General features: G+C 34.8%; 1 protein-coding gene across 4 annotated transcripts in view; it reads right to left on the bottom strand.

The window, feature by feature from the left end:
- The window catches only part of LOC132271414 (calpain-type cysteine protease DEK1), a 37,505-nt gene that overhangs the window by 23,288 nt on the left and 1,093 nt on the right, over positions 1-13,124 (bottom strand). For all 4 annotated transcript variants that reach the window (XM_059772783.1, XM_059772782.1, XM_059772780.1 and 1 more), the window contains exon 3: positions 1,432-1,682. In XM_059772783.1, the coding sequence (XP_059628766.1) occupies positions 1,432-1,682 (251 nt within the window). The remainder of the gene's footprint in view (positions 1-1,431; positions 1,683-13,124) is intronic.

Raw genomic sequence — 13,124 nt, 5'->3', positions numbered from 1 at the left:
CAACAATTTTTATCCACCGTCTCCATTTAAGGTCAAAACCCTTCCCATCTATCAATCACATGACTCGAGAAAAAAGAGAGAGAAAACAGTCTGGATTATCATAGGCTTCATGAAAATCAGTTTTGAATACAATCATCTCACGGGCAGTCAAAACCACATCAACGTTGTGTTTTCCCTAAAAGGGCCTAGACAAAAGCCCTTCAAAATATAGAAGTGGTTAAGTAAAAGAGAGTGAAGTACCTAAAAAATACCCCAGCAAGGATTTTGTAAAAGCTGGTCATTAAGCTAATTAGATTGACCAGCCTTTTATCTGGGAACAAATAGATGAGGCACCTTATACAAGGCTTAAATATGTCAGTAGAATAAAATTTCTCAACACCTTTTTGCATATCAATCTCATTGACATCTCAAACAAGCCTCGCAAACAGATGGAAAACCCATTCAGCCCCTAGGGATTTGCATTTATACATCTTACAGAGCATTTTGGGCGATCTAAGTTGGATCTTCAGCATCTGTGCCATGATTAAAATGTTGAGTATTCTTCAACAATCACAATGGGTGACATCTTAAACAAACTTGGAAGATAGCTATACTGCTATAGTGAAATCTATTGGCCTCAGGGAATTATCTCCATCTCTCCCAATGAATTTTCTTTAATTTCTTCTTCCTCAAAGGGCTTTGAAAAAAAAAAAATCCTGAATGGGGCAATTTTATAAAAGAAACAAAAGAGATGAAGTACAAAAGAGCAAGCAGGGCCATATCCCTGCAATTACATCAAGACTGGAAAGAAAAGAACCACTGCCAGTAACTTCAACAAAAACTAGAAATGAAAAAATATTTGAAGGAAAAAATGCACAAAGAATTTAAAAAGGAAAAAGTAATTAGATATGATGATAGGTATAGAGCACATAACGAAAAAAAAAGTGACTGCATCAATAAGGTACAAATGACATGGTTCATATTAAAGGCGGAATCAGTCCAAATAGACACATAGATAATAACATGTGATTTAATTGTTTGAGGTTATGACCTTAAAGAAATAGGCTTCATGTAATGACACTCAACACCCAGGACAATGCTGTGTTGAATTGAGTTACTTGCAAATGCTCCAAGAACTTGGCAACTTAAACAACCAGGTGATGCATGCAAACTAGTAGCATTTCTTATGCCATATAAAGAAATAAAATAAAATCATTCAAAATGTTATCATGCAAACAAATAGCAATTCTTATGCCAAATAAGGACCTAAAAAAATTTTCAAAATGTAATTTGTTACCATAATTATATAAATCAAACTGAAAAAGATTATATTTCAAACATGACATTATATATATATTTTAAAAATAAATATAATAATTGACTCTTTTCTCCTAGTAAACAATAGATTGTTTAATAAGGAATGAATAATAATGAACTTGAGGCAGTACATACTTGAGCTTTGCCACTGTGTTCTCCACCAAAGCATGATCGAATAGAATGCCAAAAGAAGAGAAATTCCAGCCATTATTACAGCCAAACCAATTATATCTCGACCCAATATTAAAATTAACCAGCATCCCCATATGATAAGCACCACAACTGGAGAAATAACAACCATCCATGCAGATAGAGACAGAAAACCACATAATATTCCCAGCTGAGGTCCTTGTAAGAAATTTGGCCATTTTCTGGCAAATATCCAGCTGAAAAAGGCAAGTGAAAAACAGCATAAAACAATAAGGACAACAGTTAAAATTATTGTACCTGAAATTAACAACGGGCAACTGAAGACAAGATTTGAGTACATGTGATATAATGATATTTTAAGCGGTACCAGGCTCCTACTTTCCAAAGGGAGGTCAGGGGTTCGAGCCTTGATGGAGGCATGTGTGTGTGAGTACCAATTAAGAAAAAAAAAATTAAAATTTACAAGTGTTCTCCAAACAGAAATGTAACAAAATGACCAGATATCAGGCTAATGTAATGGCGAGTCTACCGCAACGAAAACGAAAATGAACAATAAACTATTATAGAGAAAAGCCGGCAGGCAGCTTCTATGAGATTCTAAAGCATCTTTGAACAAATGTAAAAACAATGGCAAATTGTGTGCAGTAGGAATATGGCCATAAAAATCTGCCTTTGAACAACCACATTACACCACCATCATATACAAAATTTGGAAACAATATAAATAGATAAGAAAAAAGGAAATCAAATTATCAATTAAACACCAACAAGAAACAGAAGCTCAATGTCATGACATAACATAATCTAATAACTTGTCAACCAAAAGCATGAATGAGACAATGAATAAGGCATTGTACAACCAAACCAGATAAACAAACATAAGAAAATTTTGTAAAATAAAAGCAGCCAGTGACCTGAAATAGAAAAGCCAATGTTCTGCTCCTATTCAAAAGAATACAGGGGGAAGTTTATACTTTATTTATTATTTCAAAGTCAAATCAAATAAATTTATGAATTATTTCGAATCCAATCAAATAAATTCTAAAGCAGTTCAAAATAAAATAGATACTCAAAGACTCTATTTATTGGCTTAAGATTTCTAAAGTGAATGGAGAACATTGCAGAGGATATTTTCAAAACCAAAAATAAATAAATTATGGTTCACTTTTCTTAGTGGTTGGCTCCACTCTGGAGGATCACCTCATTTATAAATTCATTAGGAAAAAATATAGAATTAATTTTCTTTTCTTTTCTTTTTCTTTTTTTGATAAGTAGAGAGTTGGAAAGTATTTTGAAAACCAAAAGAGAAGAATGGGTTAAATGTTAGTAGAACTAACACTCAATCTATGGAATGCAAATTTAGTAAATTCAGATATTATTGAGGTAATGATTACACTTCAGAATCAATGAAATACCCAAAGTGCACCTTTTCGGTATTTAGGGTCGTTGACAACCATCAACCTATAGGGAGTTTAAAGTTCTCCATTACCACCCTTTTTTGTTGGGTTCTGGGGAGAAATTGTAAATCCATAGAGGAGATTATTGATCTTTTGGACTCTCTGAGAGTTTAGAGGCCCTATTTGGTCTTGTGTAGTTTTTGAGGGATGTGTTCCCCTTCTAAACGCTTTTTCTAATGCGCATATTACTTATCTGGGGAAAAAAAAAACACTCTAAAAGCTTAGGCTGTTAGAGAAGGTGTAACTTTAATATTTAAATCCTCTAACACACCCCCTCACGTGTGGCCTTCCTCCTCCTTTTTTTACAAGTAAAGTTGTATTAGAAAGCGTTCAAACGAGGAACGCAGCCTGAAAAAGCTACACAAGGGCCAAATAGGGCCCTAATCTCCCAGTATATCCAAAATATCAACAATTTCCCCATTGATTTACAATTCATCCCACTCACCCAACAAATAAGAGAACTAATAATGGAGAACTTCATCACCCGAAAGGAGTCTCCACGCCTTCAAAAGATATCCTATTTCGTTCCTTCCACAGACACCACCAAATACACAAGGGTGCCACCCTCCAAAAGTCACGAGCTTGGGACCTCTTCAAGCCTCTAGAGGACCGAGGCATTACCCACTGGACCCCAAATAACCCCAAAATAAAACCCCAACAGTCCCGCGCCACCACCAGACAATGAAGCAAAAGATGATCAACCGTCTCTTCATCACTCTTGCACATACAGCAACAGTTGAAAACAATCTGTCTCCTCCTCAAATTGTCCAGGTCAAAATCCTACCCAAAACAGCTGTCCAAACAAAAAAAGGCCATCTTAAGAGGGGCCTTGGTGCGCCATACAGCCTTCCACAGGAAGCCCAACCCGCAAACTCCAACATCCTCCTGTACAAAGAGTGAAAATCAAACCCTCCCTTAGAGGAGGCAACCCACACTAAGGAGTTGACCCAATTAGTGACCACCCCCGGTGATAAAACAGCTCTAAAAAACCACGGCATCCTTGGTCTCAGAATCCTGAAAGTGTCTCGAGAATTGCACATCCCATGTCACCCTCCCATTCTCAAGATTCAAGACAATAGCAATCGGCGACAAAAAGCATGTCAGTCCTGAGCAATCCTGAAAAGCAAAGGGAAACTACGAGCCAATGAGTTGTCCCCGAACCAAGTATCCTCCCAGAAATGGACGGCCCAGCCATCCCTAACCCAAAATCAAATATGTTTAGAGAATTCACCCCACCCTTTCGGGATGAACTTCCAAAAAAAAAAAACACCCCTAGGACCCCTCACCTCCAAAGAGTACCAACCTTCCCTCCCCTCCCCTCCCCTCCCCTCCGGCCTTCTTTTGATCCAACACGTGTTTCAATTTTAATTGCCAGGGTAACGGTGAGGTTTGAACACAACACATTTTCTGCTCTGATACCATGTTGACAACCATTTACAACAGTTTAAACTAACCAAATGGATTGAGGGTTAGTAGAACTAAAACTGGATATATGGAATGCAAATTTAGTGAAGAGTTGTATATTAATGAGGTAATGATTACACTTCAGAATCAAAGAATTACCTAAAGAGCACATTTTTGGTATTTAGCGTTGTTGACAATCATCTACACTAAATGGTTAAGCTGTTACAGAAGATGTAACTTTAATATTTAAATCCTCTAACACACCCCCTCATATGTGGCCTTCTTTTGATCAAACGCGTATTCCAATCTTAATTATAAGGGTGACGGTGAAGTTTAAACACAAGACTTTTCCCCCTCACATGTGGCCTTCTTTTGATCCAACAGGTGTTTCAATTTTCATCATCACAGTGATGATGAGGTTTGATCACAAGACCTTGCATACTGTGATACCATGCTGACAACCACCCACTCTACCTTCAATATTTAAATCCTCTAACAAGGGTCATTAATACAAATGGATGGTTGGATGGATGGTGATAATAACTAGTAGAATGGCACATGTTGGACAAAATGAAGGCAACTAGTGGTGATAAACAAATGCCATATAAACTAAAAGGAAAAATTTATAGAACAGTTATTAGGCCAACTATTTTATATGTCGCAAAGTATTGGACTTTAAAAAAGAATCAAGAATAACAAATTCATGTAGCGGAAATGAGGATGTTAAGATGAATGATAGGAGTCACTAGAAGAGATAAGGTTACAAACCGAAATGTGAGGGAGAAATTAGGTGCAGTACCTATTAGTGATAAGATTAGAGAGAGTTGACTTAGGTAGTACGGACAGACACATAGAAGTCGTATAGATGCACCGGGAGGAAGATAAAGGTTAATTTGCATATAGGGTAGGAGGCGGAGAAGGCGCCCAAAATTAACATGTGATGAAATCATTAGAAATGATTTTAGAAAATTAAATATTAGAGGAGAGATGGATTGTAATAGAATAGAATCGAATAAGATAATCCAAGTGGTTGACCCCATTCATATGGGATTAAAGCAAGTATGATGATGATGGTCATACGCAAGCAGTCTGATTACTATAAATCTCACCCTAGCACTTGTTTAAATTTTTTAATATCATTTTACCATGAATAACAAATCTGATCATATATTCCCTCCTTCCCACTAAATGTTGCTTTTCGAAATTCCAACTTGTTAAGGTATTCAATGCATTCACATTGTGTTGGAAATTATTAAATTCCAAAATTGTACCCTTAAAATTTACTTTTCTCCATTTTGATATGTATGCTAACTTTTCAAAAAAGGAAAACAAAAAATGATGTGGGAAAAAAAATCGCATTTCAAAAGAGGCATATTTTTTTTTTTTTTTCCTAGTTGATACTCACCCCTCACCCCCCCTCAACGAATTGTTTGCACCCAAGAGGATTCAAACATGCTTCCTGAGGCACCAGGACTAAGTTCTTACCCACTTGAGTTAACCCCTTGGCGTTAAAAGAGGCATATATTTTGAAATATCCAAAAACAAAAAGCCGAAATTTTAATATATAGAGAGAGAGTGCAATAGACCAACTCTCAACAAAAAAAGGAGAATTACTAGTCGTACTCCAATTGAATAGATACACTTAATTATTTAATTTATTACTTAAAAGGTATTTAAAACCCAATTATAATTTGGAATGGGCTCGGGTTAGATGCCCAAGCCCCATCACTCAAGTTTTCTATCTAATTAATTTTCTACTTTCTTTATATATGGATCAACAGGTTCATTTAGTTTAAGGTCGATAACTTATGAACCAAATTCCGGTCGTTAAGAGTTTGAATAACTTGAGGCTCATAAGCCAATGTGGTCACCATTAAAGTGGTTGTTGCCACAATTCAAAACTGCGTTCTCACACTTGATTGCCCGAGCATTTTACCAATGCACTAGGGAATAGCCTTTGAGTAGATATTACAATTACTTGACTAATCAAGTGTATATTAAAGTTTACAATTATAATCATTAATCACTTGGTTTAACTTTAGTTATATTCAAAAACTCAATTAACACAAGGGAAATAATATTCACGCTCCACTTATTTGGAAGGAAAAAGAAAAGGAAATTACAAAGTTGTCCTTTGTTCAAAGTTCTCCATTTGTGTTTTAGTCTATTTTGGGGATGTCGCGGGTGGCTCCAACAAATACATCAGAAGTCCCGAGTCTTGGAAAGGTTGTGTAGTGGGAAGGCAAGCTCGAGACGCTTGGAGGGCCAGCCCGCTATGCATTTGGTGGTGTCTATGGAGGAAGAGGAAGAGGAGATCCTTTGAGGGGGTGCCAATCCATTTTGAGTGCGTCAAAATGCAGGTTAAAATTATGATAGCAGTCACTTTGTGCAAAATCAAATCCTTCCAATCGCTCAGGAGGTGGTAGCTACTATTGAGCATGAGGAAGAAAATCAAGGAGAAACTCGTCGTACATCCTTCAGGACAAAAAGAAAGGGCTTTGAATCCTTGTAAATCTGGAATCCATGGATCTGTCCATATCTTAATTGCATCCCCTTATCCAATCTGCCCCTCCAAGCACCCTTGATTAACAGGGACTATACCCCCAAGCTGGAGAATATTATAGGAGTGATTAAAGCCCTTAAATCACTCCTTGACTGAATATTGATACGAGTGAATCATGGAAGTGATTTTAGGAATCTTTCTTGTATCATATATATCACATGTTTGTATTCTTTCACCTATAAATAGGGGTGATGATCAAATACAAAAGTTAAGAGAAAGTGGAATAAAAGTGATGTAACCTTTTGGGCTTTGTGAGCCATGGTTGTAGGCCATAGTAGCCAAACCACGTATATATCTGTGTTGTTTCATACTTAATTTCTCTCTTCAATATTTTATTTTTTTGTCAGCATGGTATTAGAGCAGGTTTATCATACCCTACTCTATACTCTATTCATCTCTGATCTTCGGATTAACTCATCTCAAATCTTCGGACCAACTTGTTTCAGATGTCAGGATCAACTCGTCTCGGATCAACTTGTTTCGAATTTCAAGATCATCTCATCTCGGGTCTTCAAATCAACTCGTCTCGAATCTCGGGATCAACTCATCTCAGATCTTCGGATCAACTTGTCTCAAATTCTCGACAACTTCATATTTAGTTTCCAGTTGGACACTTGAGTTAAAATATCCGTGTACCAAGTGGGGGGGGGTTGTTGTGTGGGAGTGATTTAAGCCCTTAAATCACTCCTTAACAGAGTATTGACATGAGTGAATCATGGGAGTGATTTTAGGAATCATTCCTATATCATATATATAACGTGTTTGTATTCTTTCACCTATAAATAGAGGTGATTGTATACAAAAATTAAGAGAGAGTGCAATAAAAGTGATGCAGCCTTTTGGGCTTTGTGTGCGTGTATGTAGGCCGTAGTAGCCGAACCACATATATCCTTGTGTTGTCTCATTCTTAACTTCTCTCTTCAATATTATATTTTTTTTTTTCAACACCCCCTTTTATAGAAGGGTTGTTTACTTATCAAAAGAATCCTATTACAGAAGTGCTTCAAGACAAAACCCAATGAGAGAATTATGGAATTTTTCGCTTTGGTAAACACTTGCTATGCCAGTTGTGGAGGGGAAAAAAAAGAACACTTGCTATGCCAAACATAATTCAACTCCTCAAGGTATCGTGGATAAATAACAAATCATAAAGTTTATAATGAATTATTAGTACAGCTTTACAGCACAAAAATTAGGAAGAAAACTCTTCAGCAAACAATCATCCGACAACACAAATATTGCCACCATGGGATAATTTTTCACCTCCACAGCACCTAGGAGGATTAAGCATTGTGGTGCAAGGTATTAGAAAGACTTCCTTTTTGGTTTAATAAGTTATGCCGGCTGCAAATTAGTACTCAACCAAAGTTACCACAACTTCTCTAGTACCCAAGCAAAATCCATAATTCAAATTGGGCCATCTTAGACATTGTTAAGTCTTTCACACGACATCTAGCGACCCCAAAACCCTTCTCTCTCTCTAAATAATTACCCTTCGATAATTATTATTTTTTTTTTTTTGGAAAACAAGGCGCCACAGGAATAGCAGATTAAGAAACAAATAACAAGCACCATCACTGCAACCTAACATGGTTAGCATAAGTCAAACATGCTCCATGCTCCCGAAAGTGAATAAAAAAGTTGTAGATTTTAAAGATAATGATTTATGTGTCTTCATTAGTGAATAAATGAACATTTTTTCCAGTCGAATCTATCTCATCACTTCTGGCTTCAGTTTAAGCAATCTGCATAAGCTATGTAAGACTGGAAGTCAACTTCCATTTTACCATGCTTTGAGATAGGCGACATAACATTTCACATCACATATACTATGCTATCCATGATCCACAGAACTTTTTTAATCATCTTCTTTTGTATCAGTATTCATATATTTACCAATTATACGAACTTCATTAGTTCAATATTATAACCTAAAATAAACACTAATCACCAATGAAGTTGTTGTAATTATAGTAAAAACAACAGTAGGGAAACAAGTAAATCTTCAAATATAATATACTTATATCAAAAATCTGCATTAAACCCCTACATTTTACTACATTATGGATAAACTCAGGTTGTGCTAATTGCAATATCAATTTTAATTCGTGAAATTAAAGCACTGGTTAATGCTAAATTAGAAGTTCCAGAAGAGACTCTACAATTACTAGGATTATAACAAAATATATAAGATGTAACTTTACCTACCAAAGAGGAAAAAATATAACTTTAGCAAAACCAATAATATAGATCAAAGAGAAGAGATAAAACAACAAATAGTTTTGTTAACCAAACTTGATTATTCACAGAGGGAGATATTAGAGATGGTATTAATCATCGAAATGCACATTGTATTAAGTGGATGAGTACTTGTAAATTTGTAATGTAGACCAGCCACACTTTTATAGAACGAAGAATTGAATGGCTAAGAAACAATATAGTCATAAAATACGCATAATCAAAATGCAACGCTGAGATGGATGTTAAAAGACAATAAATAACTAAACTAAAACTGAAAACATTTTACAATAATTGAAGTGAAACCAATTGAAGAACTTAACTCAACAAAGCTTTCTTCTAACTATTTGGAGTGGGCAACTCCAATCCTATTTAATCATTCCACTTTATGTAAAATTGTAAATTTTTTTTTTTTTTTGGATAAGTATGTAAAATTGTAACTTCATTAAATCACACACTATCACATCTGTCCTTACGATCAACACATGGTAATTTCGTCTTTCCCTTCTCCTGATATTACCCTCAATGTGAACCATTTCATTATTCCGTACGGTTAATGGTCTTCATTACACAAAGGGCAAAAAGACCATCTTAATTAATTTCCTCTCGTATAATATCCAATTTGTGCTACTTCAACAATCTTGTTAATACATTCATTTTTAGAATATCATTTATTATATATCACACGTTCATCTAACATCTACATTTCAACCACGGTTATCTTTTGAACCGTGAAATATGAGGACTATAACCCAAGGCTCTGATATAGAGTAGCACAAGGCCGTGATCTAGACCTAGAGGAGGGTGCATAGGTCTTGTTCGACTTTAGGTGATTTTACCAAATATTTTAATTTTAACTAAATTAACAACTATTCAAAAATTAAACTTAGCTAGCAAGTGTATAATTCAATTCATTCAACATCTACATTTCAATCACGCTTATCTTTTGAACCGTGAAATATGAGGACTATAACCCGAGGCTCTGATATAGAGTAGCACAAGGCCATGATCTAGACCTAGAGGAGGGTGTATAGGTCTTGTTCGATTTTAGGTGATTTTACCAAATATTTTAATTTTAACTAAATTACCAACTATTCAAAAATTAAACTTAACTAGCAAGTGTATAATTCAATTCATTCATCATGATTAAAAAGCATGTAAATACCTATAAACTAAAATAAGCAACCACATAATGAACATAGAATTTTTTACGTGGAAACTCTAAGGGAAAAACCCCGAGACCTAATCTAGACAGATCAAAGTTTAAAACTAGATTAACTTATCAAAAAAAAAAAAAAAAAGTTTAAAACTAGATTAACAATTTCCCAAACCCTAAGAAAATCCCTAGTGGTGCTCCAGATACAGATTGACACGAAACTCCCCACTCGAGTCTCCAAACTCACGCGATCCACTTCTTCACAAGCATTTTGATCTCCTCAGCTAGTCATCAAGGCAGTGTCTTCTGGTGTGGAACTCCTTGTTCATGTTGAAGTCCCCATAAGCACATCACAAGTTGGTGATCAGACATATACTCACCAATCTATATCGAATGAAAGAAACAAAATTTGCTTTGCTATAATGAACTCTAAACTTGCTCTATTTGCTCTAAATATGCCCCAAGTAAATAATATATTGCTTGCTAAGATTTTATAGGTGGTCTTCTTATAGAGTTTACAAACCTATAGAGAATAGGGATTAAAGAGATTCAGTTTAATAAGGAAATTGAATTCCGCATACTTCGATCGATCGAACCAAGTGCCCATCAATTGACACATAGCCAATGGCCTTCAATTTCAATCAAAATGATCCATTCTTCTTCAATTAGAACTTTGATTAAAGCAACTTCCAAAAACATCTCCATGCAGTTCAAAAGAGATTTTTATGGATCAAAAACATGAGTCATGAAATCCTAAATGAACGAATGCATGAACATAAGAACCCTGATGGTGAGTGCATATTTAAGTGTTGAATTTACAATTTTGCTCTTGATCGTAGATTTGCTTTCTAAATTTTCCCTTGGATAAGAGGTAATCCGTAATCAACTAATAGTAACTAACTTTTAGAATATATCTAAAAATTAAACAAATGACAGGCTTTTGAAATGAAATTTGCCACATGAGTCCTATTAACCTAACATGAACATATTGTTTCAGGATGAAAAAACATTTTATCCCCATAATGTATGACTAATCTAATAACTATATTAGAGATTTTACCTTTTAATATCAAAGGTATGCATTTATCACACAATATGCAAAAACAATCACCAACTTAACTCATCCTACTTTGATCCTATGAGCAACATCATCCGCCATCTCTCCCTCTCTATAAATAATTGATCCTAGAATAGGAAATAAATAAATAATTGTCTAATATTGTTTGAACATGTGAACAAAAAACCAATAGTTGCACCAATGAGGAAGAGTGAAATGATCCACATTATAGATAATGCTAGGAAAAGGGATAGATCATAATTATCATGTGTTGAGATAGTAAAGAAAGACATATAGAATATTGTTTAACATAACTATTAAAAATATATATATATAGAATATTATTTAACTGAATTTATTGCCTTAGGTCAAGCAAAATAGCATAACAAGATTCATGTAACCAGCCTCAAATAATTAGGACAAGGATTTGTTGAATGGAGTTAAATTATAGCAGAATTTTTGAATTCTTGCAATCATCATCACCACCATAGCCTTTATCCCGTACCAAAGAGGTGGGCCACATGAATTCTCTTGTTCCAATCTTCTTCTTCTTTTTTCCCTAGTTTTCTCTTGTTCCAATCTTTTCTATCATAAATCATTTCTCTTACAAGATTTAATTTTTTTAAATCATTTCTTATCACTTCATTCCATGTTAGTTTTGGTCGACTTCTTTGTCTTTTACCTTCTATGCAAGCCAATCTTCCTTTCCTCACTGGCGCATCTATAGGTCGGCGCTGAATGTGTCCATACCACCCAAGTCTCTCTCTCTTATTTTCTCACTAATAGGAGCTACACCAAATTTCTCCCTAATCCTTGATTAGTGATCTTATTTTTTCTAGTTATTCTTAACATTCGCGTTTCTATCACGTGGATGCATTCTTCGTGTTTAATTTTTAGCGCCCAACGTTCCGCTCCATAGATAATAGCCGGTCTAATGACTGTTCTATATACTTTTTCCTTTTAACTTAACTGGTATTCACTTATCGCATAAAATCCCAGTAGCATTCCTTTTCGAATTCTTACAATGTATCCAAAAATTCAAAGTATCCGACGAACACTCAAAAGTCGTCTAAATACATTAAGACATCATAAATGCAACCATAATTCTTCCTAAAACTCAGTCAAAACACATTCTCTATAATTTCTTGTATTTAAAACTGGAAACTTCCCACTAATATATATAGACATTATGCACAAATGTTATAGAATGCTAATATTTATTATTCCTTCCTGTTAAAATCTAGACATTCTATTCTGATTTTAAAAATTACTAGGAGAGAGAGAGAGAGAGAAGAAGAAGAAGAAGAAGTGGGAAATGGTTAAGGAAACGATAGATGATACATGGTCCAAAGATGCAACAACAAACGGGAAAATTGGAGAATTGGAAGTTTGTGTATGAAACTTGTTAAATAACGTCAATAAACCTACATAAACAATTACAAAACTGGCACGGTAAATTTAAATATTAATCATGAAATAATTACGGAATTGTAAGAAATTTATATTGTTGAAAAAGGAAAAACTTTTAGAATTATATAAAATTAGGAAAATTTGTAAGAAATGGGAAATTCTTGTAATTTTCCCTAGCATTTCTTTTCTTCCTTCTTTTTGTGTGTGTGTGTGTGTGTGTGTGTGTGGAAATGAATTTTTTAAGAGTTTCTGGGCAACTTTCAAGGAGTTTCTCTAGAGCTTCTAGTGACATTCCCAAAATGTTTCCGAGCATTTTTTTCTTAACTTTCATCTAGGTTTTTGAAGAAGTCTCCAACAATATAGAGTCTATAAATTGGAAGCAAGTTAGTGGTA

The sequence above is a fragment of the Cornus florida genome, unplaced genomic scaffold, assembly GCF_030987335.1.
Source record: "Cornus florida cultivar Cherokee Brave unplaced genomic scaffold, ASM3098733v1 CherokeeBrave_3.0.0_Hap2_Chr08, whole genome shotgun sequence".
NCBI classification, from domain to species: Eukaryota; Viridiplantae; Streptophyta; class Magnoliopsida; order Cornales; family Cornaceae; genus Cornus; species Cornus florida.
This window is presented reverse-complemented; position numbering and strand designations above follow the sequence as displayed.